The sequence below is a fragment of the Chelonia mydas genome, chromosome 7 (genome assembly GCF_015237465.2).
Source record: "Chelonia mydas isolate rCheMyd1 chromosome 7, rCheMyd1.pri.v2, whole genome shotgun sequence".
Taxonomy (NCBI): Eukaryota; Metazoa; Chordata; order Testudines; family Cheloniidae; genus Chelonia; species Chelonia mydas.
Window position 1 is genome coordinate 54,471,787 of NC_057853.1, and position 27,989 is coordinate 54,499,775.

At 50.4% G+C, this 27,989-nt stretch overlaps 1 protein-coding gene across 3 annotated transcripts in view; it reads left to right on the forward strand.

Annotated features, from left to right (window-relative positions):
• The window catches only part of PAX2 (paired box 2), a 103,947-nt gene that overhangs the window by 67,090 nt on the left and 8,868 nt on the right, over window positions 1–27,989 (forward strand). For all 3 annotated transcript variants that reach the window (XM_037905329.2, XM_043551629.1, XM_043551628.1), the window contains exons 6-8: window positions 4,688–4,863; window positions 6,609–6,735; window positions 26,014–26,115. In XM_037905329.2, coding sequence (XP_037761257.1) covers window positions 4,688–4,863; window positions 6,609–6,735; window positions 26,014–26,115 — 405 coding nt within the window. The remainder of the gene's footprint in view (window positions 1–4,687; window positions 4,864–6,608; window positions 6,736–26,013; window positions 26,116–27,989) is intronic.

Below are 27,989 nucleotides of genomic sequence, written 5' to 3' on the forward strand. Positions count from 1 at the left end.
TAAGCCACCTCTCAGGGGCAGTGTAGGGAGCTCAAAGCACTGCACTGTAGCCCTGCTTCCTTGTGTGTATAATAAAAACACCTACCTCCTGGCAGTGGTAGATCTCAAAGCATGTGGCAAGTTTTTGAATGTATTTGTCCTGTGAAGCAGGGAGGTGGTATGATCTCCATTTTACAGATGGAAACTGAGACAAAGCAAGGCTTGATAACTTACCCCAGGTCATACAGAGCAGGGAATTAAACCTGGTTCTCCCAAGCCCTAGGCTACAGAACCATCCTTCTTACCCTGAGGGAGAGTTTAGGAGGTGACCCTAGGCCAGACCAGCCTTCGCTCCTCCTTTCTGCGCTGTATTCCTCATCTCTCGTACATTTTAAGGTTAGCATGGGCCATTCTGATTGCCTACTCTGACCTCCGGTTTAGCCCAGGTCAGAGATCCTCACCCAGCGATTGTTGCACCAAGCCCATAACTCCTCTTTGAGCTAGAGCATTCCCTGTGTCTCTTTCTCTTTATAACTTTCCTTATGTCCCTGGCACAAATCCATTTCCCATCTAGTCCCTCCTCCTCTCTCTTGCTTTGGCCCTTCCCTCCCTTCCTCCCTCCCCCCATTCTCGTCCTTTGCCCCGTCTCTCAGGGACTGTGCAGGCCCTGTCTTATCACCAGGTCTTGAGTTTACCAACAAAAATAATAAATAAATAAATTAAATAAATAAAAAGGTCAGTGAGCAGAGCAGCAATAACCCCTAAAAACAGTACTATCAGTGGGACATGATTGATCAATTGAATTCCATAGCGGCTGAAAAATGTGGGATTAAGTAGTGTATTATACGCACAATGAGTTGAGGCATGATGTTCATTTCAAGTTCATTTCGCCAGCCCTCTGCCACCAGATCAGGCAATCAATAGAGGCAGCAGATATCATATATCACCTCTCTCCGTGCTGGGGAGAGAGCACCATAATCTCTCGCAAATTTAGAGTGACAGATTTGTCAAGATCTGAAGGGCCCCTGAATAAATGAAGGAAAAGAGACTCCTGCAGCAACTTAAGAAAGCTCCTACACACACAAGCCTGGCCAGTGCCCGTGCACATACACACAGAGACGTTGGAGATACACAAGCGCAGAATCATAGCAGATACACAGATGTACACGCATAAATTGCAAAAAGCACATGCACACAAAAGCATGTAAACTGCCAAGCAGAGAAACAGAGAGGGTGAAATCTGGCCCCACAGAAGTCAGTGGGAGCTTTGCCACCTAGATATGCCATGGATATGCAGACACACTGGCATGCAAACACACAAATAACTGAAATAACAGGTACACATATTGATGCAAGCCCTCATAGGCCTAGAATCACACATTTGTACGAGTACACACAGCACCCAGGTGGAGAGACACACACAGTGACATACGAGGTACCACACTTGTGCAGACATGCCCACTGACTCAGACACACCCAAAGAGATACACATCCTTCTCTCCAGAGAGATGGGGGTCTCTAGAGATGCAGACAGGTTGAGGCACACACATACATCAACACACACATGCTCCTCTTTCTCAGTGTGGATCCAGATTTTCCAAAGAGCTCCGCACTGGCTTTCCTTGGGATCTGAACTGGCAGCCTGCATTTTCAAAAGAGCCTAACCGCTGCTTCGGCAACTGGAGAGATGATTTTCAAGCCCATTGAAAGCCACTGAGACTTGTGCTCCTTAATGCCTGAGGTACTTTTGAACATCGCCCCCTGACATAACAGCCAGTTCACCCAAAGCTCACCGCACCCAGCACGCCTAGCTCTTCAACAGTCAAGCCCTGCACACTGAAATCCTTGCTTTGCCTGAATAAAGACTTCAGGACATGGCCCCATGGAATAAGATCAGAGAGAGGGGAAAAGGGCTTAGTGCCAGGAAATGCTGCCCCCCTCCCAGGCCGAGGAGGGAGAGAAAGAAGGGGCTGTTGCAGGGGAAGGCTGCCAGCTGGGACAAATCAATATGTAATATTTTCTATGGTCGTGCAAGTGGCACTGTACTAGGTTACTGTATATAATGTACTATTGATTATATCATATCGTATAATCACCTATAAAGGGATATATCTTACAGCCAGGAGGGAACAGGCTGGGCTATTCCTCTGGGCCACTGCAGTCTGGTCTCAGGTTGGGGTAGGAACTATGCCGGGGAGGCAATCGCTCCAGGGCAGGAGGGTCATACAAGAGACAGCAGGGCTCTAGGGGGCAAGGTGCCCATTGGGACACTGTCCCTGCCACAAGCAGGCCACCATGACATGCAGCAGGGGGAGGCCAAAGTGGGTGCTTGCACCCTGCACCATGTCCTGAGGGATGGGTTTCATTTGGGAGCCTCACAGATTGGGCGACTCAGAGAGAGCCTGGCATCTGGGGAGATGGCACAATCCCTGGAATGGGGGTGTAATAGAGAGGCCTGCCAGAGAGGGGTTAACAAACAGAGCTGAACGCAAACAGAGGGGAGGAAGGGGAAGTGAAAGAGGGAGATCCTGACCTCGGGCCGGACGGGGGTTAGAACATAGACAGACTGACCTCAAGCGGTAAGGGGCTTAGAACGCGGACGGACTCGCCTCAGGCGGGATGTGGGGTTAGAACACGAACAGACTCGCCTCCCTTCGGGCAGGATGTGGGCTTAGAACGCAGACGGACTCGCCTCTGGCGGGAAGTGGGGTTAGAACACGGACAGTCTCGCCTCTGGCGGGAAGGGGGGTTAGAACGCATGTGGACTCGCCTCTAGCGGGATGTGGGGTTAGTACGCGGACGGACTCACTTCCCTTCGGGCGGGATGTGGGCTTAGAAAGTGGACGGACTCGCCTCTAGCGGGATGTGGGCTTAGAACGCGGACGGACTCGCCTCTGGCGGGAAGGGGGGTTAGAACGCCGATGGACTCGCCTCCCTTCGGGCGCGATGTGGGCTAAGAACGCAGATGGACTCGCCTCAGGCGGGAAGTGGGGTTAGAACACGGACAGAGTTGCTTCTAGCGGGAACAGGGATTAGAATGCGGATGGACTCGCCTCAGGCAGGAAGGGGGGTTAGAACGCGGACGGACTCGCCTCAGGCAGGAAGGGGGGTTAGAACGCGGACGGACTCGCCTCAGGCGGGAAGGGGGGTTAGAATGCGGACGGTCTCGCCTCTAGCGGGATGTGGGGTTAGAACGCGGACGGTCTCGCCTCTGGCGGGAAGGGGGGTTAGAACGCAGACGGACTCGCCTCTGGCGGGAAGAGGGGTTAGAACGTGGATGGACTCGCCTCTAGCGGGATGTGGAGTTAGTACACGGACTGACTCACCTCCCTTCGGGCGGGATGTGGGCTTAAAACGCGGACGGACTCGCCTCTGGCGGGAAGGGGGGTTAGAACGCCAACAGACTCGCCTCCCTTCGGGCACGATGTGGGCTAAGAACGCAGATGGACTCGCCTCAGGCGGGAAGTGGGGTTAGAATGCAGACGGACTCGCTTCTAGCGGGAACAGGGATTAGAACGCGGATGGACTCGCCTCAGGCGGGAAGGGGGATTAGAACGCGGATGGACTCGCCTCAGGCGGGAAGGGGGATTAGAACGCGGATGGACTCACCTCAGGCGGGAAGGCGGGTTAGAACGCAGACGGACTCGCTTCTAGCGGGAACAGGGATTAGAACGCGGATGGACTCGCCTCAGGCGGGAAGTGGGGTTAGAATGCAGACGGACTCGCTTCTAGCGGGAACAGGGATTAGAACGCGGATGGACTCGCCTCAGGCGGGAAGTGGGGTTAGAATGCAGACGGACTCGCTTCTAGCGGGAACAGGGATTAGAACGTGGACGGACTCGCCTCTGGCGGGAAGGGGGGTTAGAATGCGGACGGACTCGCCTCAGGCGGGAAGGGGGGTTAGAACGCAGACGGACTCGCTTCTAGCAGGAACAGGGATTAGAACGCGGACGGACTCGCCTCAAGCGGAAAGGGGGGCTAGAACGTGGACGGACTCGGTTCTAGCGGGAACAGGGATTAGAACGTGGACGAACTCACCTCTGGCGGGAAGGGGGGTTAGAACGCAGACGGACTCGCTTCTAGCGGGAACAGGGATTAGAACGCGGACAGACTCGCCTCTGGCGGGAAGGGGGGTTAGAACGCGGATGGACTCTTTTTGGATGGAACAGGCTGTTATAATACAGACAAACTTGCCACATCTTTTGATGCCGCACCACAGCACTCCCTAAATTCCAGATGTTTTTGGCATGCTGTGATTTGGCTACATGTCTCCACCCTCAGGCCCATCATTTTGGCATGAGTTGCATCTCTGGTGGTCCCTAGCAATGCTAATCTCTGCGCTTTGCTCCCATTTTACGCTCCACAATGGAGATTTGGCGATTTTTAACACTGCAAATCAGCGGAACTGAAACTCATCTCTGAGCTGAGTGCCATTCTCCATGGCCCCAAGCGTGCTGGGTGGGAGCACAGTAATGTTCCTCATGGAAGCCAGGGGTGAGGGCAGGGCACAGGAGCTCACCCCCAAGGCCTCTCAGACCTTCCCTTCCCACAGGTGCAGCTCCCTTGGAGTGGGGGGGGCAGCGGGAGTGCTTCTTTCCTAGCCCGTTTGGGCCTTGCACTGCATCACGTGCTGATCTGAGCCAACAAACACCTCTCCTGAGGGACTGGGTGGAGCTAACTCCCTGTTCTCTCTGTCTGTGTCCCACAGATGTGTCTGAGGGCTCGGTTCCCAATGGAGACTCCCAGAGCAGCGTGGACAGTTTGCGGAAGCACCTTCGTGCCGACACTTTCACCCAGCAACAGCTGGAAGCTTTAGATCGAGTCTTTGAACGTCCTTCTTACCCTGATGTCTTTCAAACATCGGAGCACATCAAATCTGAGCAGGTGGGGGCTTTGCCTGGCAACATGGGTGCAAATGGGTTCTAATCAGGCACATAGGGGACATGGCAGGGAGTGAGCTCCTTCACTCACCCATGCACCATTGACACCCACACCAGCTGCATGTATGCCTATCTTGGCACTTATGTATGTGTACACATACCACTTCATGGACAAATGCATGCATATGCATCCCTCTCTGCATGGACACAGATGTACAGCTCTCTCCACATGGACACGTACATGCACCCCTCTGCATATCCACATGCACACGTCATTGTATGGAAACGTGCAACTTCAGAATGTATCAGTAACCAGGGAGCTACGAGCTTGTTCCAAAACCCATGGGCTTCTCTCTCACGGCCCAGCTCTGCTCTGTGCTTCAGCAGCGCCTGCCCCACACTCTGCCTTTTATCCTGAAAGCTGTTTGTCTTAATAAAATGAAAATCAAAAGTCTTTTTAAACCGCCCCAAGCCATAAACCAACAAAGGAAGGGAAGGAGAAGCTGGCTGTAGACTCCCTTCATCCCCGAGTCCCTGGCTTTATTACAATGAATAACCTTTATTTACTTTCATTAGACTATTAAACACCGACACAGTCATTTTTCCCCCTGAAACTCTGAGCAGGGCCCATAAAGCAAATCCAAAGCCTAATTGAGTTCATTTTAATTTCTCTCCGATCACAGTGAATTACTCTGGTGATAAATCAGGGGGCAGGCTCACCCCCAGTAGAAGGCCTAATTTGCAGCTAATTACAAAACTGATTTCTACAGGAAGATCAATACGAGAAGGAATTGGAAATGACTAGGCAATCGTGGCCGGACGGGGACAGGAGGGGGCAGAGAGGGGGCAACTTGCAGGCAGCATATGAGCGGGTAGGTGGGTTGGGGAAGCGGATGGAAAAAAACAGAGCAGAAAGAGCAGAAAATCAGTTTTAATTTAACGTAATATTAATCAGAGCAACTTTTCTTGTGTTTTTGTAGTCCCTCTGGTTTCTCTGGCTCCGCGTCTGGTCTGGAGGCTGCCACAATAAAAAGGCAATTACCAGAGCCTTTCGGACAGGACACCCTTTCAGATTCAGTGGCTCTCCCCCTCCTACCCTTCTGTTAGCCATGTGGCTCTCCCCCCTCCCCAATTTCATACCCCGATGCACAAAGTGACAGAGGTGGGGGATGAGGCTTCTTTGTTTCTCAAGAGCCAGGAAAGAGGTGGAGGGAATCTCCGAGCAAACTGAGCTCAGATACAATGGCCACCGGCCTACAAGGCCCTATTTATAGCAGAAGTGCCCCGGCATCCCTGTCATTTCACTCTAACATCCTGCCCCAACCATGGGGACGTATGTGTTAGCCATGCCCCTACCTCTCCTTCACCAGAGAGGCTGCCACATCCCTTCTTGCTTCCCCTTGAGCTTCTACCCACAAACTTTCACCCTCGCCCACAGGCCTGAAAGCTTGGCCACACCAGAGAGAATGGGCCACATTCTGTGCTCGGCCACAGCAGAATAACTCCTATTGTTGGTCCCTCTCCATCACTGCTACCCAGATGGGGAAGGAGCCACTGCTCACAGCAGAAGTGAGGGTCTCGTCCACAGCTCCCTGCCCCCCGCCACCTTTTTCCTTCATCTGCTCTGTTTCCTCCTCCTTTCCCATCTGTGCAGGATTTGGCGTCGCTCCTCTTCCACTCCCCATCTGTATGCTGTTCCCTTCCTCTCGGTGCATCAGTAGTGAGCTGTCTCTCTCCTCTCTTCCCCAGGGTAATGAGTACTCCCTCCCAGCTCTGACCCCTGGTCTTGATGAAGTCAAGTCAAGTCTATCTGCCTCTGCTAACGCAGACCTGGGGACCAACGTCTCAGGACCCCAGACGTACCCCGTGGTGACTGGTAAGCTTCCTGCCCAAATGGCACTCCTAAGACTTTCGTTTATTCCCAAGTCATCACCATTAGCTTCTGCTTTTTCTCCCGATGCAAGATGCAGCTCTGTGGCTAACACCGGAATAGACAGAGAGAGCAGGGGGGCCTGGGGAATATAAGAGGTAAAGACAAGGTTAAAATTCACAGCACTGGCAGCCAGGGGTATCATAGAATCATAGAATATCAGGGTTGGAAGGGACCTCAGGAGGTCATCTAGTCCAACCCCCTGCTCAGATCAGGACCAATCCCCAATTTTTGCCCTGATCCCAAACGGCCCCCTCAAGGATTGAACTCACAACCCTGGGTTTAGCAGGCAAATGCTCAAACCACTGAGCTATCCCTCCCCCCATACATACAGGTGTGCCCAGGTGTGTCTCAGGGACAGGTCTGGCCAGCTGTGAATTGAGATAGGACAGGCAGACAGAGAAGAGAACCTGTGTTGCTATGTCCTAGATTTCTCCTTCATGTTTGGAACAACAGACTCATTGCTCACACCTGGACTTCTCGGGGAGAACTAGCTGTTTAGGTTTGTATTTGGCCCTAACATTTGGAAGGGATACTTGCAAGCTAGGACTCTCCTTTGCAAGCGAGGGCTGCTAAACTATCCTGGCTAAGCTCCCCCACCCCTCAGCACATGTGCCTCCTACAGCATCTGTCAAAATAGCTCAGCTCCCAGCTTCCCCTCTCCCTTATAGCAGGCACATTAAAATCAGGTGTTAGTGGGAAGCCAGAGGGAGGAAATGAAACCAAATGTGAGACAGCTGGGGGACCAGGGCACAAAGGAGCAACGGACAATTTGTGAGCCAGCAGGCTCTTTCATTGTTGCATCCTCATGCCGTGGATGGCTCAGAAGATGCTAGTGCTGGGGGTGGCACCCTTGTGCCGGAGTTAGACTGTCTAGATCCATAGCAATGTAAGATGAGGAATGGCTAAGGGATGGCTTGATTAGTCTATACGTATCTACATTGGAAACAAGTACTCAATTAAGGGCTCCTCAGTCTAACAGAGAGAGATCTAACACCATCCAATGGCTGGAAGATGAAGCTAGACAAACTCAGGCTAGCAATAAGGCGTAAATGTTTGATAGTGAGGGTAACTAATCATAGGAACGATATACCAAGGGGCATGTTGGATTCCCCATCGCTAGCCATTTTTAAGTCACGATGGGATGTTTTTCTAATAGATCTGCTCTAGGTATTATTTTTGGGGCAGTTCTCTGGCCTGTGCTATACAGGAGCTCCCAATGGCCCAGGTATCTATGAGTAGAACAAGCCAGGGACTCAGGTCCTATCAGCAAGAGAAGTAGCTGACTCATGGCCACAGAACTGGCCTCAAATCATCCAACAGGAAAGGGAGCTGGCCCCAACTTCTCCTGGAGGCCTGTAGCCTGGTGCAGCTGCTTGCAGATAGAGCTGGGGAATCCTACCCTGGGGGAAAGGCTATGTGCTAGAGAAAACTCTGGTAGGTGAAGCATTTGAGGCTCTAAGAGAAAGGGGCAGCTCCCCAGGAGACAGGAAGACTGAGAATGGCGGAAGATGCGGAGGTATCTCATGACTGAGTGAGGAATAGGGGAAGTACAGGGAGATGCAATGACCTCAAGCACAATGACACTAAGGACTGGTGGTAATGACAAAGGAAGCAAGGTGGAGCTGAGCCACCTTCCTCACTAGGGAAGCAGCTGGCTGGGATCTCAGGCTGCGCCCAGACACTCTTGCTGATCCTTCAGAGGAAATGCACCAGTGAGCCATGGGACATAGCCTGTCTTTAAGGGCCAGGGCACTGCTCTCCAGCCTTCAGAGGCAGCTGAGCCAGTGGGTGGATGGCTCTAGTACCCCAAATCTCCAAGGTTACATTTGCCTAGGTGATTTGTTTGGGGAGTAGTCCCCTGAAATGGAAAAAGCTCTGTGGCCAGTCAGGGGACAGTTCCGGGGGGACCATATGCCCTCACTCATCCTTTGTAGGAGACTCCCACATTTCCTTGCAGCAGTCTTGCCTAGTAGCCCACAGGGTCAGTGTGGCTGGTGGCTGAATTGGGTACGGCTCCTAGGCAGCCAGCATGGCTGGCTCCAGCATCACCCAGCTTCCCCCAGAGTAGTCACTGACCACAGGGGTTTTGCAGGATGCCATGTTAGGATCTGGAGACCTCTGACCGCCGGGTGGGATCCAGCAGTGTAAGTGAGCGTCACCCACAGATACATGGGCTATTTGGCCAGAGGCCTGGAAAGGGTTACTGGGCACTGGGGCAAGGTCAGGGTCTCGGTTTGAGGGAGCCAAGCGATGTGAGTCCTGAGACTTCCTGGGGAATAGGTTTTGGTTTGGCTGATATCAGAGCCTGACCTGGGGTATGTACGAGGCTGACCCAGCCCAGCACTACAGAGCTACTTAGACAGCTGGAATTTGTGGGACAACTGTGCCTCTCCTCCTTCCTTCTCAGATATATATGGCTGGAGATGCACCTCTGGGCACAGACCAGCTGAGGGGGCCGGACACACCTCTAACAGAGGGTGCTTCCCTGACAAAGAGCACAGGATCTGGGGGACCTGACCTTGCTCACCTATGGGGCAGTGCCAGAGGAATAGGGCACCCTTATCTCTCTCACAAGAGGCACCTCTCTGACCCGGGGGGCAGGATCAGACACAGCACATCCCCTCTTTTTCCTTCCACTGGCCTGTGATGAGGGAGGGGAACAAAGCTTCATGGCTGTTAAGACCAGAAGGAACCATCAGATGATCTAGTCTGACCTCCTGCACAGCACAGGCCAGAGAAAGTCATCCATTGTGGGACTTGAGCAGAATCCCAGTAGGCCTGAGACTCTGCACACGTGGATCTGACCCTCAGGAATGGGTTGGAGGAGAGGGGGCTGTAAAAAAGGCCCTGAGCTGCTGCAGAAACTGAGCTCAGTGCCTCCCCCAGGCATCCACCCACCCTGCACCGTGGAACACTCCCAGCTCAGCTTGGGAACATCCCCGCCTGATCCATCTGGATCTGAGAGTGAGAAAAAGTTCATTTCAGGCCCAGCTTGACATTCCCAGGTGGCAACTTAGCACTAACATCTCAATCTGTATGCGACATTTCAATCAGGCACAGAGTAACAAAAGCAGAACCATTAACGTTGGGAGCTGTTTGCCAGCGGTAATGACGGGGAAACTCAGATACTGGAAATGAAAAGAGGATAAAACCCAACCCAGGAGGCACGGGGAGGGGCAGAGAACAAGGGGTGGAGGATTATTCCTCTGCACTTAGGCCGGGATCCAACGTTTGGATTAATGGCGCCATTACTCGGGAAAGGGCTGCAGATAATGCTCATTCTTAAAATGTTTTTCCTGGCAATTAAACGGCTGCAGTTATTGATCTTCATTGATTTGATGTCCCCCCTGATTTGCATAAGCCATTAAAGATGAATGGTTCACAATGTGTTTGTTATGGGGACAGGCAGAGTTTTCTGGAGGGGCTGTCAAGGTGAGGAGCGGCGCATCACTTCCTGATCATCCACTGGCCAGGAGCTATGGGGGGGCAGGACCATGAGGAGGTACTCTGTGGCAAAGCAGGTTCCCCTCCAGCAAAGGGACACTGGATGTGCCTGCCTGGAGTTCAGGGCTTTGGCTGCTCAGGGTGCTTGGAGGAGGCAGTGTGGCATAGTGGATGCAGCACTGGACTGGGACTTAGGAAAACTGGGTTCTGTTCCTGGCTGTTTCTAACTTGGACTGAAATTCTGGCCCCGCTGCAATTTTGCCATTGACTTCAGTGGAGCCAGAATTTCATTCTTGGTGTGTAACATTGGGCAAGTCATGTGACGTTTCAGTGTCTCAGTTTACCAGTGTGTTGCGTGGGGATGACCATCACAACTGAGCGCTAGGATGACAGCCAAGTTTTATAAGGCTGGGAGATGAGATAAAGAGGCTTTGAGGTCACCCATACCTAAGGGACCCTTTTCTTCTGTACTGTTGGGGGTCTCTGTGACTCCCAGGAGCGCGCCATCTCAGCTTGTGGAAAGGGCGATGCCTCTGAACACTGGACATGCTACACTCTGAGACTGTAGAGTGCTGCCTGTTGTCCAAGCTCTGGCCAGTTTAGGAGGGGGCTGGATGGGGGGAGAGGCTCTCCAGGGGCTCCGGCCAGCTCGGGCCAGAAGGAACAGCTCTCTCTGAAGTCTCCAGAAAGAGTAATATGGTGAGTAGCTTTACTTTGGCAGGGGTTGATGGTGTCTTTTCTGTCTGTGAAATCGGATTGGGAGGTGTGTAAATTAAATATTGCAGCCCGTAACCCCAGAGGGATTGCAGAGCATGGCTTGTGTTCCTCTGGTGTCCCATGCAAGGGCAGGTTCACCAGTGGGCTCCTTGATCCACAGAGTGCTCTAGAGAAATACTGAGAGTAAAGGGAAGTGTGTGGTGCTGAAAGTCAGGGCCACTGGTCACCGGCACTGCATGATGTTACTGGAAGCAAAGAAGACAGGGACCTCCCCACCATGAAGGGAAGAATCTGCCAAGAGCACTAGCAGCATATCACAGTGCATATTCCAAGAGCAGCTGCAGTGGTGTAGTTACAAAAGGCAGAACCTTGCTTAGCACGGCCAACACTGAGGACTAGCCTCCAAACAGTGAATCTGGAACACCTTTGATGATCTGTTTGCCCCGTCACCTCCTGAAGAGACACCACCTGATGTCATTGGTTCACAGTGGAGTGGGCGGACCACCCTTACGCTTCCTCTGGAACATCGGCTGGCCGTTTCCTTCCCAAGCTGATGCCGTGCAGTTGTGTAGTGTGCTGCTGCTGTCCCCCAGGTGCCAGAGGATGGCCTCAGAACCGCTATCAGCCACATTTCCTTCAGCTCATCTCCTGCATGCGTAGGGGGATAGGGCAGGCTCCTTCATGCCAGCGAGCTGAGTGCTCGGGAGATGAAACTTGGGGCAAATCCCAGATCCTTGGGAACCGAACAGCTTTCTCAGAAACCAAGGCCAAGCTTGATGGCCTCAAGTTAGGCAGCTGTAGCCATATCTGAGAACCTAAGAAAGAGCGAGGACTGATTTTTAGAGGTGTTTTACACTGAAGTCAGTAGGAGCTGCAGGTGCTCAGCACCTCTGAAAATTGGGCCCCTGACCTAACTAGGAAGTGAGGTGCCTAATGTTGAGCCACCCACATGTGCCAATTTTTTTAGATTTCAAGGCCAGAAGGGACACTTTTGATCATTTAGTCTGACCTCCTGCATAACATAGGCTAGAGAATGTTTCCCAGTGATCCCTGCATCCAGCCCATATCTTGTGACTGAGCTAGAGCATTTATTTTAGCAAGAGTTCCCATCTTGATTTAAAGACTTCAAGTGATGGAGAATCCATCACGTCCCTTGGTCATTTTGGCCCTTCTGTGTGTTTTGATAGTCCCCATAGACATGTGAGTGAAGAGGGTATGTAGTACTGGGAAAGCAAAGAGCAACACTAATGCGACAATATATACAGTGTGAGCTGATTTTCAGAGGTGCTCAGGGCTTGCAGTTCCCATAGACTTCTATAGGAGTGCAGCACCCCAAAAGTCTGAGAAATAATAACTCAGGAGCAACCAGAGTGAAATGGTAGAGTGTTCTTTACCTGTGGGTGACAACCAATAAGAATATTGTCCTCCATGGGGTTGTACACCATTCATGGGATTGATAACATAGTTGGAGCCTAACCCAAGTTTTGGGTCTCAGTGCATGTGCATGGAGGAGTTGAGACCATGGGTGCAAGGACAGCCTGTCTCCCTTCTTTGTAACTACCAACCCAGAAGCAACAACTCTAAAAGCCAGTAGGCAGGGAGAAGAGATGAGTGTGCACCTGGAGGGGGAATGTAAACCCAAAAAACTTCAGCAGGTTGTTCTCATCCATCATCAGGGGCTTCACAGATCCCCATTCTTGGAAACTGACAAGTAGTTATCACACAGAGGGGAGCAGAGGAAAGCTGCATGTTTCCAGGAGTGCTGGTAATGGGATGTGGAACTTTTCAATGAAATAAGGAGGCTTAAAAAAGGTCCTAGTTCTACCAAAACAAAAATTAAGGGCCCTCCTTTACATCCACCATATGGAGGAAAGTCTCCCCTTTTGGAATATGCACCTGAGAACAGAAGAGAATAATGAGATGGAATTCTCAAGTGGCTTTCAGTAATAGCTTGGTATCAGGACGGAGGTCCTTCAATTCAATCAAGGAGGGTTAACCAACAGGATAGCCATCAGGAGGTGTGAGAAGGCCAATCCTGAGGAAACTAAAACCCAGTGAACACTCACAATTGGCTTGCAAGCTTATTTGAGAACATTCTATTTCGCAGGAGGCTGTATCTGAAGACAGCCCTTTGAGAAAAGTTTCTCTGTAGGCAAGGAAAAGAAAAAATTTCCCTCAGTTCGCTCCTAGAAAGGTGCAGTATCAGCTAAATGAACCTTAACTGCAGCCACCTGCAGTCCAGACTAAGCTATGATCCAAGCAAAGGGGCAAACAGGTACTTTAAATCACGTTGTGATCAACTGAAATGGAAAAGGACCTCCATTTGTCTTCTGACATGGAGGATTCCGAGATACTGCAGTGATATGGTTAGCATGTATGGACAGAAGCAGGATAGTCTTCACATCGTGCTTCTCACCAGCAAAGCCACCAAGTGCCAGGGCTCTCAAGGAAAACCCTTCTCTCTCCCTGAGAAAGAAGGCCTGACCTTAGAGGAACAAATAGCATCCAGAGTGTCAAGGCCTGAGAACTAACCCATGATGTGCCCAAGCAGAGGCTACCAGAAATGTGCAAGTGCCCTAAAGTCTCACCTTCCTCAAGACCTTGTGCATCAGAGGAAAGGGAAAGAGGATTTCCTCATGGAGAAAGGATGGAATGAGTGTAATAAAGAACCTGATCCTGTTCCTTTCTGGAGCAAAACCACATGCATTTGAACTAGTTCCTGGAAGCACAGCAATGTGCTTGTGATGGTCCACATTTAAGAAAATAGAATTCACCACCTGTTGCAATGGTGACCTCCTCTATAGCAAACACCTTCAGCTGCTGTCTTTGCCACTTAAGCAAGCTGCAGTGAAACAGTTTAACAGTGAACTCCAGTTAGAAATAGTCTCTCAAATGGCACGGTGAGAGCCCCAGTGCTTTGGTGGACTGAACGAAGAACTTGAGACAATACTATAGCCAGGGATTAAAATGAGGCAGAACACTCCCCCTCCTCTCCCTGGCTTGGGATAGAAGCAACCTCCCCTGCTCCTTGCTTGGGTTGGTGAGAATTCCCCTCTTGCTCCAATCTACTGTAACTACTGACTATAGGGAACAATTCTGCTCAGGGATTCAGTTCCTCTGCAGTTAACTGCTGGTAGTTAGGAATTTGCTTCATAGATGGCAAAGGCTAGAGAAAGACAGACCTTTGAGCTTTTACAGGTCACTCTCTTGGCTGGAACTTCTTATGCCAAACGCTCAGTCCTGCATACCCAGTGCCTCCACTGAATGGCATTCACCAAGAGGCAAATGACAAATACACATGGTGCTGCTGCAAGCCCTGAGAAGATTACTTGTTACTGGGAATGATTCTGCTCCTCCAGCAGAATGGAGATACTTTCTGTTAGAAAGGACAGACTGCAGCATGGAAATATGTCAAATTAGGTCAAATGCAAAGAGCCAGTGCAGATTAAGGAGGAAAGGGAAAACTGCATTGAGGATGAATATCCGCAACTGTATCCTTCCAAGATACCTGTTTAGATTTTGGAGAGCCAAGATGTAGCGTAAGCTCCTTCTCTATTTGGGATCAGACGATAGCAATAGATCTCACGGCACGTCTGCAGACAAGGAGTGACTTTCCAGCACCAGGAGAGATGTTATCTCCTTATCTTATCAAAAGAGGTGGGAAAGCAAAAGGCATCACTCTGCTCAATGACTTCCAGGACCAAATGGCCCAAGGTGATGGTTGGCCAGACAGCTTAGCAATAGCAGGGAGAGGACAGGAATCAGAGGAGCTAGTTCCAAGCTTTCAGGGGAAGGTTCATTGAGGATAATTGTGAAGGCACAGAGGAGGGAATAGACAAGGATTTTGAAGAGGAAGGACTTAGTGAATCTCAGGCTTGAATGAGCGTGAAAGGCAGATGGGCATGAAAAGCTGGATGTGGCTGCACCTGCAAGAAATGATGCCACATTTAAATTAATGTTTAAGTTAGTTTGGTGCTAGAGATAGTAGTGAATTGACATTCCTAGACCTGTTTGGCCTCAGTGCAGGTACGACCTTGCAATTGTGCCTCAACCCTGAACACAAGGGGCCACCTCTAGGGAAGAAGATTATGTAGTCCCCATGCCCCCTCAGTCCTAGGCTTTTCTTAAGAGGCTGCCAATGAGTGCCTCCTGTGATGACGATTTCTGTGACATGGACCCACCAATCTATTTTACATCAAAGTCAGTCAACAGCTATCATTAAATGGCAGTGAGTTTTCAGCTCCACCAACCTGGGCTATATTCAGACAGGCCATCTGCCAGTAGAGTGGGAGCTGCTCCTGCATGCTTTCAGAGAGCTGGATAGTGTGTGGAAGGCTCTGGCCTTCTCTCATCAGTTTAGAATTGGGGAGGGACTCTCCAGGAAAATTCATTGTGCCTCAGTATCAATAGAAGAATATCTCTACAGAGGAAAGACTGCACATGCCTAGGATGGCCTTGGAAACTGACATGTCTCCTGTTCTGACAGTATTTCTGAGCATACTTTGAAGGCACCTTCATTTAGTTGGCCACATTTAAGCCCCAGTGCAGCAGAGCACTTAAACACGTGCTTCACTTTAAGCATGTGAATATTCTCATGTGAATGCAACATCCCAATGAACTAGGAGTCAACAAATGAGGCTGCACTGAATTAATGCGTTTGCCAAATTTACCAGGCACATCATTCGTTGTCCAGGTTTTAACAGTTGTATCTGCAGATAAATGTTCCTAGAGCCATGTAGACTTGACTTCAATGGGGCTACACCAGTTGATTAATGTTAAGCATGTTCTGACAGAATGCATACATCCACCCAATATACTGGAAGCTTCATTCTGTACTGTATTTGAGGACTACAGAGCCTCAATTTTTCCAGCAGGTGAGGAGGTGGAGATAACATGTCAGTTTATTTATAGAGCTACTGTCGACCCCAAAAATGTAGATTTTGTAAAATACAGTTTTAAAAAGGAAGGTGCAAGGGCATTACAAAACCTGATATAAACATCAATAAAATCACAACAGCTTTGACTTTCAAGAAAAACCAGGTCTGGGGTTGTTCCTTTGCATATGTATTTCAGCAATTCCCTGCAGTGCTGAGAACTCAAAGGACAGCATTGGGCTAAGGCTTGGAAAATGGTGAATGAATCGGAGCAGAAACAGAAACTAGCTCTGCACAGTCCGCTGTCCACCCAGAGTGCAGTGCAAACAGAAAGCAAGAGCAGTGGCCCTGAAAAGCAGATTAGGGTCTTCGCATCCTTTCCATTGTTATAACCAAGGGAATGTTAGCAACACAGGGAAAGGGGGAGAGAGTTTTAAATACAGTATGATTTTTAGCTGGAGCATGATTTTCATAACATTCTTGCAAAAGGAAGGTCAAGGAATGAGGAGTGGAAACAGCCACCATGCGAGATACAGTATATCACACCTGCAGGACTCATAAGACCTCTGGAGCCAGATCCTGACTATGGAAATTGGCACAGCTCTGTTGACTTTGGTGAAATTTCATCAATTTACAGCAACTCAGGATCTGGCCCTGCCAGTTTGCACTGGACAATCTGTTCTAAGTGAGGGGGAGTTGCCATGGGAAAGAAGTCTGGTTCGATGGTTAGGGCATTAGCATAGGACTTGTGAGAGCTGGGTTCAAGATCTGCACTGCTACAGATTTCCTGTGTGACCTTGGGTGAGTTACTTAGCCTCTCTGTGCCTCAGTTCTGTGACATGGACCCACCAATCTATTTTACATCAGAGTCAGTCAACAGCTATCATAATAGCTGATAATAGTGCTCCCTACCTCACAGGGGCAGTATGAGGATAAATGCACTAAAGATCAGGAAGTGCTCAGATACAGTAGGAATGGGGGCCAGATAAGGACGTTAGATAGACCAGGGAAATGCTGAGGGACTCATAAATATTGGTAAGACAGTGTACAGGAGTGCATTAAGAGGGTGTGCCTAGTGACCCCTTGAGTGGGGACATGCCATCCAGGAATTCCCTTCCTTGTTTTGTGTAAAGAAAAGAAACCCTGAATGCAGCTAGTTTGTCCTCCAGGAAATCAGCACTGAAAAACAAGCAGCTTATCCCTCCTGCAAACCAACCCGCTTCCCCCACTCCCCCATCAGCCGCAGAGAGGGCAATAAATGCCGAGATGAGTCTCCGAAGGAACCCAAAGCTGTGAATCTTCCTCTCACTGTCTGGCCAAAATCGTGGGGGGAATTTAGGTCAGAGATCACCAATTCCTCCTGCCCGCCAGGATAACAGAGGAGAGTGTTAGGAGGGAAGGAAAACAGCCATAACTCAGCCAGTGCAGGGGGGAGAGAAGCGCTGAAAGTGGGGAAGATATTTAGTTCTCTGCTGTTCTGTCACAGATGAGTGTCCTAGTAGCTACACCCCCTCACACCCTGGCCCCCCAAAACTTTCCCCAACATGACTCTGGGCAGCATCAGGACACTGAGTGCCCTTTACAATGTGTAGGGAGCCTAGGATGAGGCTCTCCACTTCTTGGGAGGGGTCACAAGCTGTTCCATTTCTGATTCAATTGCTGGTCAATTTCCATAGTAATAAGACATTGACAGATACCGCCGGGGTTCCCTAATGCAATCTTATCGAGGGACACCCCTCCCAGTGAGAAAGAGACAAGCCAGCGTGTTGCAGCACCACGGCGTCGGACTGATGCTAATGCCAGGATGTGTGTGCGTGGGGGGAGATGTGGGGAGAGGTCTGCCTTCCTTTACCTGAAATACCACAACATTAAAGAGCTACAGTGAAAATCAATGGAAAGGGCCGACAATCCAGACTGAATCTGCAACTGAAATTTGGGATGGGTTAAAATGAAAAATGGGTGTCTCTTCTAGGTGCTTAGGTGTGTGTGTGAGAGAGAGAGAGAGAAAGATTCTTAGGAGGATGGGATCGATTGATCAGTCTTGTCTACATGGCACACTGAGTAGCTGTACTTCACTACCTGAGTAGCTCTACCAGTGGTAGAAATGGGGAAAGCTATGTTGCAGACAAACATAGGTGCTTTTACTCAGGACAGGGTTAGATAACATGATGGTAGACGTGTGTATGTGTTGTCCACCAGTGGAGTTGTGTTGCAAGTGAGTTACAACTATGCAGTTTCCTAGTGTAGAGTGACAGACAGATGCTCATCTTTGGCCCTCTGATGATTCACTCTTTGCCCACCAGAGGAAGGTCTTTGGTATATCTGCATCCCTGTTGCCCATGCCGTGTTGCTCTCCACCCCTATATCCCCCTCCATTGAGTACGAGGTGCTGCCTTTGAAAGGTGTAAGGAATTTTTCTTCCTAAGCCCTGATGTGTGCAAGTGGGGTCTGGGATCATCTCCACTGCAAGTCTGGCAGGGGCTTTAACCACCTCAAAACACTGGGACAAATAGCTTCTGGTCCCTTAACCCTGCCCAGCTTTGCAAGGCAAGGCCTGGTGCTGTTGTTCCCATTGCGAGGGCTTTAGTCAGCCTTTCAAGCTGAAATCCTCTCTGTGGTGGCGGGGCAGAGAGGAAATCCAGGGGCTGGATCAGATTGGCCTAATGCTGCAGCAGCTTAAGCAGTCTGTTTTACCAGAGATTATGGTTTCACTTACACAGAGCGCCTGAAAAATGTTGCGGTTTAGAAGGGATTAGAGCTGAAAATTCAATGCTTTAAAAGAGAAATAAAGCAGAGGGGGGACTGGAAAAACTCCATGTGCCTGGGGGCTGTGCAAACAGGATTAACCTCTGCCCATATCGCCCATCACTCCTGCCCACCCACGATTCCTTCCACCAGCCCTGCTCTCTGCCCCCCTCTCCTTCTGGGTGCCAGCCATGCCTGCTGTGCTATGCTGGGATATAGAGACCTGCAAATGCCTGATGCTAATCTATCCTGGGTTGGTTATTGAACCCCAGTTTGGAAGGGCATCTTCTCTCCAGTTATGTGAGAGATGCTCAGCTTCTACGCTGCTGGGTTGCCATGCAAATCTCCAGGCTACAAAGGTAGGGAGTGATCACGCTTGACCACAGTGCACTTGGTACAGGTACCTGGGCACTAATTCACCACATTTGTCATTTTGCACTGAAATGTGTCATATACTTGTGTCGTCACTGCAGACAGACTTATTGCAAAGAGGTCCCAGTGCTCAGGGTTCCTTGCTGTCTATAAAGGTTCCAGAGCCCTGGAGGAGACCATACATAGCAAATTTGCCTTTTTGACTACCAGCAAACCTATTTGAGATAGATGTGCTGGAGGCAGACATGTTGGGGATCGTATGGTGCACTCAGAATAAGCAGCACTCAGAGATAGAAACTCTCCCCTCTCTCACCACCTAGACAGGCGCTATAACCTAGCATCGATTCGGGCACCTGAAGTTGATGAGGCCCGTCCAAGTGATAAGAGAGTCTGAAAGACTTTGCCATCTATCACATGCCTAACTCTGTACAAATCAAGGTCACCCAAGCTGACTCACCTATATGCCCCTGGCAATACCTGCCATGATGGCAGAGTGATTCCATTCATTGACATGAGGGTAGATGGTTTGCCATGTCAAACTTGGATTGGGCCTGAGCCCATCATACAGTCTTCTCTTCCAGATTTTCTGACACTTGCCTCATTCTTGAGGGCACAAATGACCGTGGGTGCTATGCTATAGCCACATTTTAGATCTTTGAGCTGGGTGAGTCCCTGACAGAGACACCTAGGTTGGGAGCCCAGGGTATCTGTCTGGTAACCTACCTCCCTGAGAACTAGGTTCTACCTGGGTCTTCACTGAGTACTCTGATGGTCAATTTGACCTGGCCCATTTCTGCCACATCTGGGTTTCCCATTCAGAAGTTTCTCAATGGAGATGTACCATACTCCACCAAGGAACCCTAGCTTGGGTCTGAGATGACACAGCAGTGACTTCTCCTAGGGAAAAAGGTTTTGGCACCACATCGCCATGCACCCTGACCCCACAGAGAGGATGGAGGAGCAGGAAGGACAGTCCAGAAGCTTCAGAGCATCCTTCTCCCATCCCTGCCCCCTGCACTGCTTCCCCCCACACCCCATCCTGTCCTGATTGCCTCTTCTTGCATCCCACTCCCCACACCCTCCTATGCGTCCCTCTCGTATTTGGAAAGTGCCCAGTGCAAACAGTGCCACCTCTACCTTCTACTTCCTATGTTGTTGTTATTCCCTCTAACGCGCAGGTGGGCAAAGTACGGCCCGCGGGCCACATCCAGCCCACGGGCCAGTCCTGCCCGGCCCTTGAGCTCCTGGCCAGGGAGGCTAGCCTCCGGCCCCTCCCCTGCTGTCCCCCCTCCCCTGCAGCCATGCCAGCAGTGCGGCTGGCTCCGGTCGGGCGGTGGGGCTGCGAGCTCCTGTTGCTCTGAGCTGCATGGTAAGGGGGTGGGGAGCGCAGGGGTTGGATAAGGGGCAGGAGGTCCCAGTGGGCAGTCAGGGGACAGGGAACAGGAGGGGTTGGATAGGGGGTGGGGTCCCGGGGGATGGTTAGGGGGCGGGGGTGTGGATAAGGGTCAGGGCAGTCACAGGACAGGGAGCAGGGGCGGTTGGATAGGGGGTGGGGTTCCAGGGAGGCAGTTAGGGGCGGTGGGTCCCGGGAGGGGGCGGTCAGAGGATAAGGAATGGGGGGGTTGGATGGGTTGGAGGTTTTGAGGGGGGCAGATAGGGGGCGGGGGCCAGGCTGTTTGGGGACGGACAGCCTTCCCTACCCAGCCCTCCATACAGTTTCACACCGCAATGTGGCCCTCGGGCCAAAAAGTTTGCCCACCCCTGCTCTAATGTCTCCCTTTTCATCAAGGTTTGCATTGTTAAAATCTCTATTCCTCATTTTCTGGCTCTTTTGAAGACCTCCCAGTAGGAGACCAGAGAGCAAAACAGTATTGTGAGCTCTCTTGGTCCAAGCTTTAATGCAGCCTCGTGGTGCTTCTGAGTTCTGTGTCTCTCCAAGCCCAAGCTATCTCCAGCAATGCTCCTCTAGTTGCACATTGGACAAGCAGCCTCTGGAGCAGAGCACGGTGAAATGTTTCAGGAGATGCAGGTTCCTTCAGTATCTCTCTGCCTTCAGGCCAGGCAGGGAACTGTAGATGGGAGAAAGCTCAAGGTTCCGCTCTCTAGCTCAGAGCCACAGTTGAGTCGAGGGCTCCGTTTTGATCACTCAGGAGGTTCCTGGGTTGCGGGAATGGCCTGGCAATGGGGGCTTGTCAGAAATCGGACAGCAATCTGACTTTGTCATTGACCTGTGAGCTCAGGTGGGTGATGAGCAGTGTTCCCTCTATTTTTTTACATCCATGTGCAGAATGAATTTTGTTCTGTGCACCAATCTGGAGGTGATGTGTGGTGGGGGTGGGACTGAGGGGTTCGGAGTGTGGGAGGGGGCTCAGGGTTGGGGCAGAAGATTGGGGTGTGTGGGGGTGAGGGCTCTGGCTGGGGGTGCAGGCTCTGGGGTGGGGCTGGGGATGAGGGGATTGGGGAACAGGAGGTGGCTCAGGGCTGGGACAGAGGGTTGGGCTGTGGGGGGGGTGGGGGTGCGGGCTCTGTGGTGGGGCTGGGAGTGAGGGGTTCAGGGCTGGGGAAGAGGTTTGGGGTGTGGGAGAGGGTGCGGGCTCCGGCTGGGGTGTGGGCTCTGTGGTGAGGCCAGGGATGAGGGATTTGGGATGCAGGCTGCCCCGAGGCTGTGGCAGTGAGAGAGGACTCCCCCCAGCCTTCTCTCGCCACAGCAGCTCGGGGCCAGGTAAGAGGTGCCTCTCCCTGGCCATGGCAGCTCCGGCAGGCCTGGGCTGGGCCAGACCAGGAGAGGGGCTCCTCTCCCCAGCAGGTCTGGCAGGCCTGGGCTGGGCCGGGCCGGGGGAGAGAAGGGGCTCCTCTCCCTGGCAGCTCCGGCGGGCCTGGGCTGGGCTGGGCTGGGCCAGGCAACAGGCTCCCGCAGCTCTGATGGCGCTGGGCTGGGCTGGGCCGGGCTGGGTTGGCAGATGGGCTCCTCTCCCCGGAAGCTCCAGCGGCGCTGGGTTGCGCTGGGCTGGGCCGGGCCGGTGGATGGGCTCCTGCCCCCGGCAGCTCCTGCGGGCTTGCGCTGGGTCAAGTTGGGGGAGGGGCTCCTCTCCCTGGCAGCTCTGGCGAGCCTGGGCTGGGCTGGGTGAGGGGTGCCTCTCCCTGCCTGCATGGTGGCCACGCAGCTTACAGGGAACTTAGGTGATGAGCCTGTTTGCGCACTGACACTGAAAGCAGTATGCTTTGTATGCAGGGCATGCTCAGGGCTCCACTGCAGAACCCTTATTCCCCTTGCCGTTCTCTTTATTTGAGTAGTCCCACTGATGTCAGTGAGTGTTCACCACCCTGAAAAAAGGTTCCTCAATGGGGCCATTGATGTTTTTTGAGAGGCAACCAAAACACCATCTAAAGAACTAGGCAGCTTTATCCCCCGCGACCCCAGAGTGTCACGGTTCTACCAATCTACAACCAAGTGAAACCCAGCAAAGTAAAGCAGGGCCCCTATGTGATGTCAGCAGAGAAACCCACGGAGAAATGCTGATGTGTAATCTGGTCTGATTCCACCACAGCCAAGATGGTGGCACCGTCTGCATCACCACACTGACCGAGATGGAGGAGAGCTGTCACCTTCTTTTTCCAGGTTGGCACTATTGAAGGAGTCTTAGGGAATTAGGTGTCCAACTCCCACTGTATTTTCCACATCTGGGTGTGAATGTAGGCTGCGGGCTGTGCTTACATCTGGGTATGAATGTGAGGGTGGGGATGCCTATACTTGGATGTGAATCTGAAGGGGCTGTACCTAGATCTGAGTGTGCCTAGATCTGGGTGTGAATCTGAAGGGCGTGTACCTAGATCTGGGTGTGCATAGATCTGGTGTGATTTGTGTGCATGTGCCTGCATGCCCACATCTGAGTAGGAATGTCAGTGTGTATGTCCTTCACCTGCCACGGCAGCATTTCAGTACAGGGATGTCAAGCCTAGAGTTCTCCACCATTTTTCAGTGACATTTTTCCCCACTTGACACCTGCTATAATGTGCCAGGCTGCTCAGCCTGGGAAAGCCCAGTGAGTCCGAAGCCTGGACGCTCCAGTGTACACACAATTCTCCCCCGAGGGAGAGGATGAAAAAAAGAACAACCCACACATGACAGATGTTAGTTATGTTGCTTAATCATAGAATCATAGAATATCAGGGTTGGAAGGGACCTCAGGAGGTCATCTAGTCCAACCCCCTCCTCAAAGCAGGACCAATCCCCAACTAAATCATCCCAGCCAGGGCTTTGTCAAGCCTGACCTTAAAAACTTCCAAGGAAGGAGATTCCACCACCTCCCTAGGTAACACATTCCAGTGTTTCACCATCCTCCTAGTGAAAAAGTTTTTCCTAATATCCAACCTAAACCTCCCCCACTGCAACTTGAGACCATTACTCCTCATTCTGTCATCAGCTACCACTGAGAACGGTCTAGATCCATCCTCTTTGGAACCCCCTTTCAGGTAGTTGAAAGCAGCTATCAAATCCCCCATCAGTCTTCTCTTCCGCAGACTAAACAATCCCAGTTCCCTCACCCTATCCTCATAAGTCATGTGTTCCAGACCCCTAATCATTTTTGTTGCCCTCCGCTGGACGTTTTCCAATTTTTCCACATCCTTCTTGTAGTGTGGGGCCCAAAAGTGGATGCAGTACTCCAGATAAGGCCTCACCAATATCGAATAGAGGGGAACAATCACGTCCCTCGATCTGCTGGCAATGCCCCTACTTATATATCCCAAAATGCCATTGGCCTTCTTGGCAACAAGGGCACACTGTTGACTCATATGCAGCTTCTCGTCCACTGTCACCCCTAGGTCCTTTTCTGCCGAACTGCTGCCGAGCCATTCGGTCTCTAGTCTGTAGCTGTGCATTGGATTCTTCTGTCCTAAGTGCAGGACTCTGCACTTGTCCTTGTTGAACCTCATCAGATTTCTTTTGGCCCAATCCTCTAATTTGTCTAGGTCCCTCTGTATCCCATCCCTACCCTCCAGCTTATCTACCTCTCCTCCCAGTTTAGTGTCATCTGCAAACTTGCTGAGAGTGCAATCCACACCATCCTCCAGATCATTTATGAAGATATTGAACAAAACCGGCCCGAGGACCAACCCTTGGGGCACTCCACTTGATACCGGCTGCCAACTAGACATGCAGCCATTGATCACTACCCGTTGAGCCCGACAATCTAGCCAACTTTCTATCCACCTTAAAGTCCATTCATCCAGCCCATACTTCTTTACCTTGCTGGCAAGAATACTGTGGGAGACCATGTCAAAAGCTTTGCTAAAGTCAAGGAACAAGATGTCCACTGCTTTCCCCTCATCCACAGAGCCAGTTATCTCGTCATAATGCATGACTGGAAATCACTAGGGTACCACCGTGATGAGGGTGGGATAAGAACCTATAGAATAGAAGAGAATAGAATGGCATGATGCACTCTTAGGCATCACCTCTGGGGGATGGACAGAGTGCAGCAGCCTCTGGGGGATGGACAGAGTGCAGCAGAACCAACACACCAATTCCCACCATCAAGGGTGAGGCGAGACGGCAATGGGTGAGGACCCTCTCAAGGGACAGACCAAGGTTTGCATTTCTTCTTATTTTAACCAGTCTGGTTCACCAATCACTAATCAAAGCCCAAAAGCCGTGACACTGATTCTACCCACCACATCCTAGAGAGAACTCACCCTCTGCTGGGAAGTAGGGTTCATTTACTCTGAGTGCCGGGTGTAAGGCTGGTTCCAGGACCAGTCCACAGATTTCACTTCTCCCATAAGCTGAGCTGAAACAGTGGGCCTGGTTTTCCTTACATTTACATACACCAGTGCTACTGTGTTGACTTCCGGGGGGGTTGCTGGTCCTGATTCACATGGGCACAGATGAAGGAGAATTGGGACCCAGGTCTCCAAACAGAACAGAGAATGGATTTAATAAGGCAGCAGCCAACGGCACAAGCTCCATGGCAAGCTACAGCTTAGCAGAGGAATCTGGAGGGCTGGTGTGGGCTGAGGGCTCAGTAGGTAGCATAGGAGGTTGAGCTGGGAAGATCCGAGCAGCTGTGGGGAAAGGATTGTCTTAATTTATTTAGAGGGATTTTTATTTTGGTTTTGGCTTGAAACTCCCAGCAGCTTCTGAGATGATTTTAGTTCATTTAAATGCAATGAGCACTCACAGCAAAATGCCCTTCTTGCTGGCCCGCTTTCAGGCAAACCCAATGAGGACATGCCTCTGGCAGCAAGCAAGGACCCTACAGCTGCACTTACTCAGTGGTGAAAAATAAACCCCTATCATCTACTGGCCTATGCCCCTCTCTTCCTGCACCCATCCCCATGCCCATCCCCTGGAGGGGAAGGCGTCCTGACTCTGGGGCTTGCAAAAGAACCAGTGAAAACTTGTATCTGTGACAGAAGTAAAGAGGGAATCAAATTAAAACCCCAGGTCCTATTTTTTATTTGTATGACAGCAGCACCTAGAGGGGCCCCATTGTGCTAGGTATTGTGCACGTGTGGGAAGAGATGGTCCCTGCCCCAAAGAGCTTATAGCCTAGACGGACAAATAGTGGGAGGGGAAACAGAGACACAGAGAAGTGAAGTGACTTGCCCAAGGATGCACAGTGGCAGAGCTAGGAATGGAAGACAGGTCTCCTGACAGCTCTAGGCACTGGACCATGCCACCTCTCTCTGCCTGCATCACGTGCAGGAGCTCACCTACTCCAGTGATGAATGTGGTAGAACTTCCTATGCAGCTTAGATTTGCTTCAATTAGGTTAAATAGATCCAAGCTGCCCAAGAGGCTTCGGTGTGTACTGTGGGACGAAATGAATAACTCTGAGCCTTGAAGAGGCTCCTTTTCAGTGCCCTCTTTGCAGCTTGGACTCAAAAGCATCAAGGTCTCCAAAACAAAATCTTCCAATGAAAAGGAAAGTCAGAGGTCCCAGGCAGAGTGGTTTGCCCAAGAGGCTCCTGGCCACTTGGTGTGGACAAAGGAGACACCAGTTCTGTGCTGAAGGATCTCAGTTCAAGACACTGCTCATCCTCTGTCCCCACTTCCTTCTCTCTCCAGGTCGTGACATGGCGAGCACCACCTTGCCCGGTTACCCACCCCATGTCCCACCGACTGGACAGGGCAGCTACCCAACCTCAACTCTCGCAGGAATGGTACCTGGTAAGTCAATGACAAAAGCATTTGTGTTGTGCTTAGCCAGTGTATAGGCCTTGATCATTCTGCTCAGGCCCTGGAGTGTTCTGCTAACGCTCTAAATCCCTTCCCATCAGTGTCTGTGCTGCCCTTAAAGCCCTGCCTGCTACCCATGGCTCACAGTCAAACATAATGCACTACCCACTGCCCATGAAAACTGATTCATCACAGCTAAGGGCAACTAGCTATCTATAACCTATGGTAATTAATTAATCTTAATATTCATCAACAATCATAGTTAACTTCCAACTGTCCATGTAAATTATTATCCACTATTCATGGCTCATAATAATTAACTACCCACCTGCCTAGGGTAACAAGCTATCTTTTTTCCAAGCCCAGGACAGCTAAGGACCAGATGCCAATGGTAACTTAATATCTACAGCCATGGGTGGCTACAGTGCTACAACCTAGACTCACTAAGAACCCATTGCCCACATACCAGGAATAAGTAGTCAGAGAGACCCTTAAGTCAAGGGTAAGGGAATTCAGCTTATTCATATGACAACAGAGTTGACACCCAGAGCATGCAGACACCAAACAAAGAATAGAAGCAGGAAGGTAAGGGGAAAAAAACAGGCTAGTTAAATTACAATGTGTAAGACAGGTTTCAGAGTAGCAGCCATGTTAGTCTGTATCCGCAAAAAGAAAAGGAGGACTTGTGGCACCTTAGAGACTAACCAATTTATTTGAGCATAAGCTTTCATGAGCTACAACTCACTTCATCGGAAATTATTCAAGCCAAATAGGTGTCCTTCTGAAAATGAAAATCCAACCATGTTGGGGCTTAAGCCAATCTGAGGGTTAGGAAGAAATTTTTCCTGGGACCTACTTGGACATGCCTCTCTATGAAGTGCCAGGTGCTGGCCACTTGCAGTCACAGGATACTAGACTGGATGGATGGACCACTGGTCTGGCAATTCCTGTATTCCAGTCCAACTGGAGCCAACATAACTGTGTTCCATAGAACATAAGATAGATGTTGATAGGCCTAATGGGGAATGTGAAGTGAAAACATCCAGAGACTTAGATACAAATAACAGGAACTCTTTAAGTGTATCAGAAACAGGCAGTGTGTAAGAGAAGGTTCCCTGCTGACCAATCGGAGAACATCTTTGTGGTATGTAATCAAATGTGCCAAAATGCCAGAGAGTTGCATCGTTCAGGTGCTTTGAACATCCACTCCACTGCAGGGATCTTGAGGCTAGATCCTCAACACTGGAACCTCTTTGGGTCCTCCCTGATTTACTGGTTCCTGTGTCAAGCTGCCATGATGCAGATGTCAGAGCACAGATGTGACTCTGTGGTTGGACATGAAGTGCAGATGTATGGCCTAAACTTAGAAATGAATCATAAGGGACAACATAGACTTCTGCGAAGAAAGGTTCAGATTCAGTGAATTTCATTCAGGATCCAAAGGCACACACATGGAATTTCTGTCCTGCAGGAAATTCCAACATTTTAAAATTTGTTTTTATCTCAAATTGGGGCAAAAAATCAAAATATTGAAATATTTGGTGGAACAAAATATTCCAAAATATTTTGATGCAGTAACATTGAAACAAAACATTTTGATAATATCAAATTCTTAGTTTCAATAATATATGTCAAAGCAAAATAAAACAAAAGAAGAAAGTTAAACGAAAGAAGAAAGTTAAAATGAAATGAGAAAGTTGAAACAAAACAAGGAAGTCTAAACAAAATACTCAATTTTGAATCATTGTGAAACTTGTCTGTTGAAAATTTAATTGAAATCTACACATTCCTGTGAAATATTTCAAATTAGTTGAAGCAGCATTTTGAGAAGGAAAACTATTCCATCTAAAAATTTTTGACCAGCT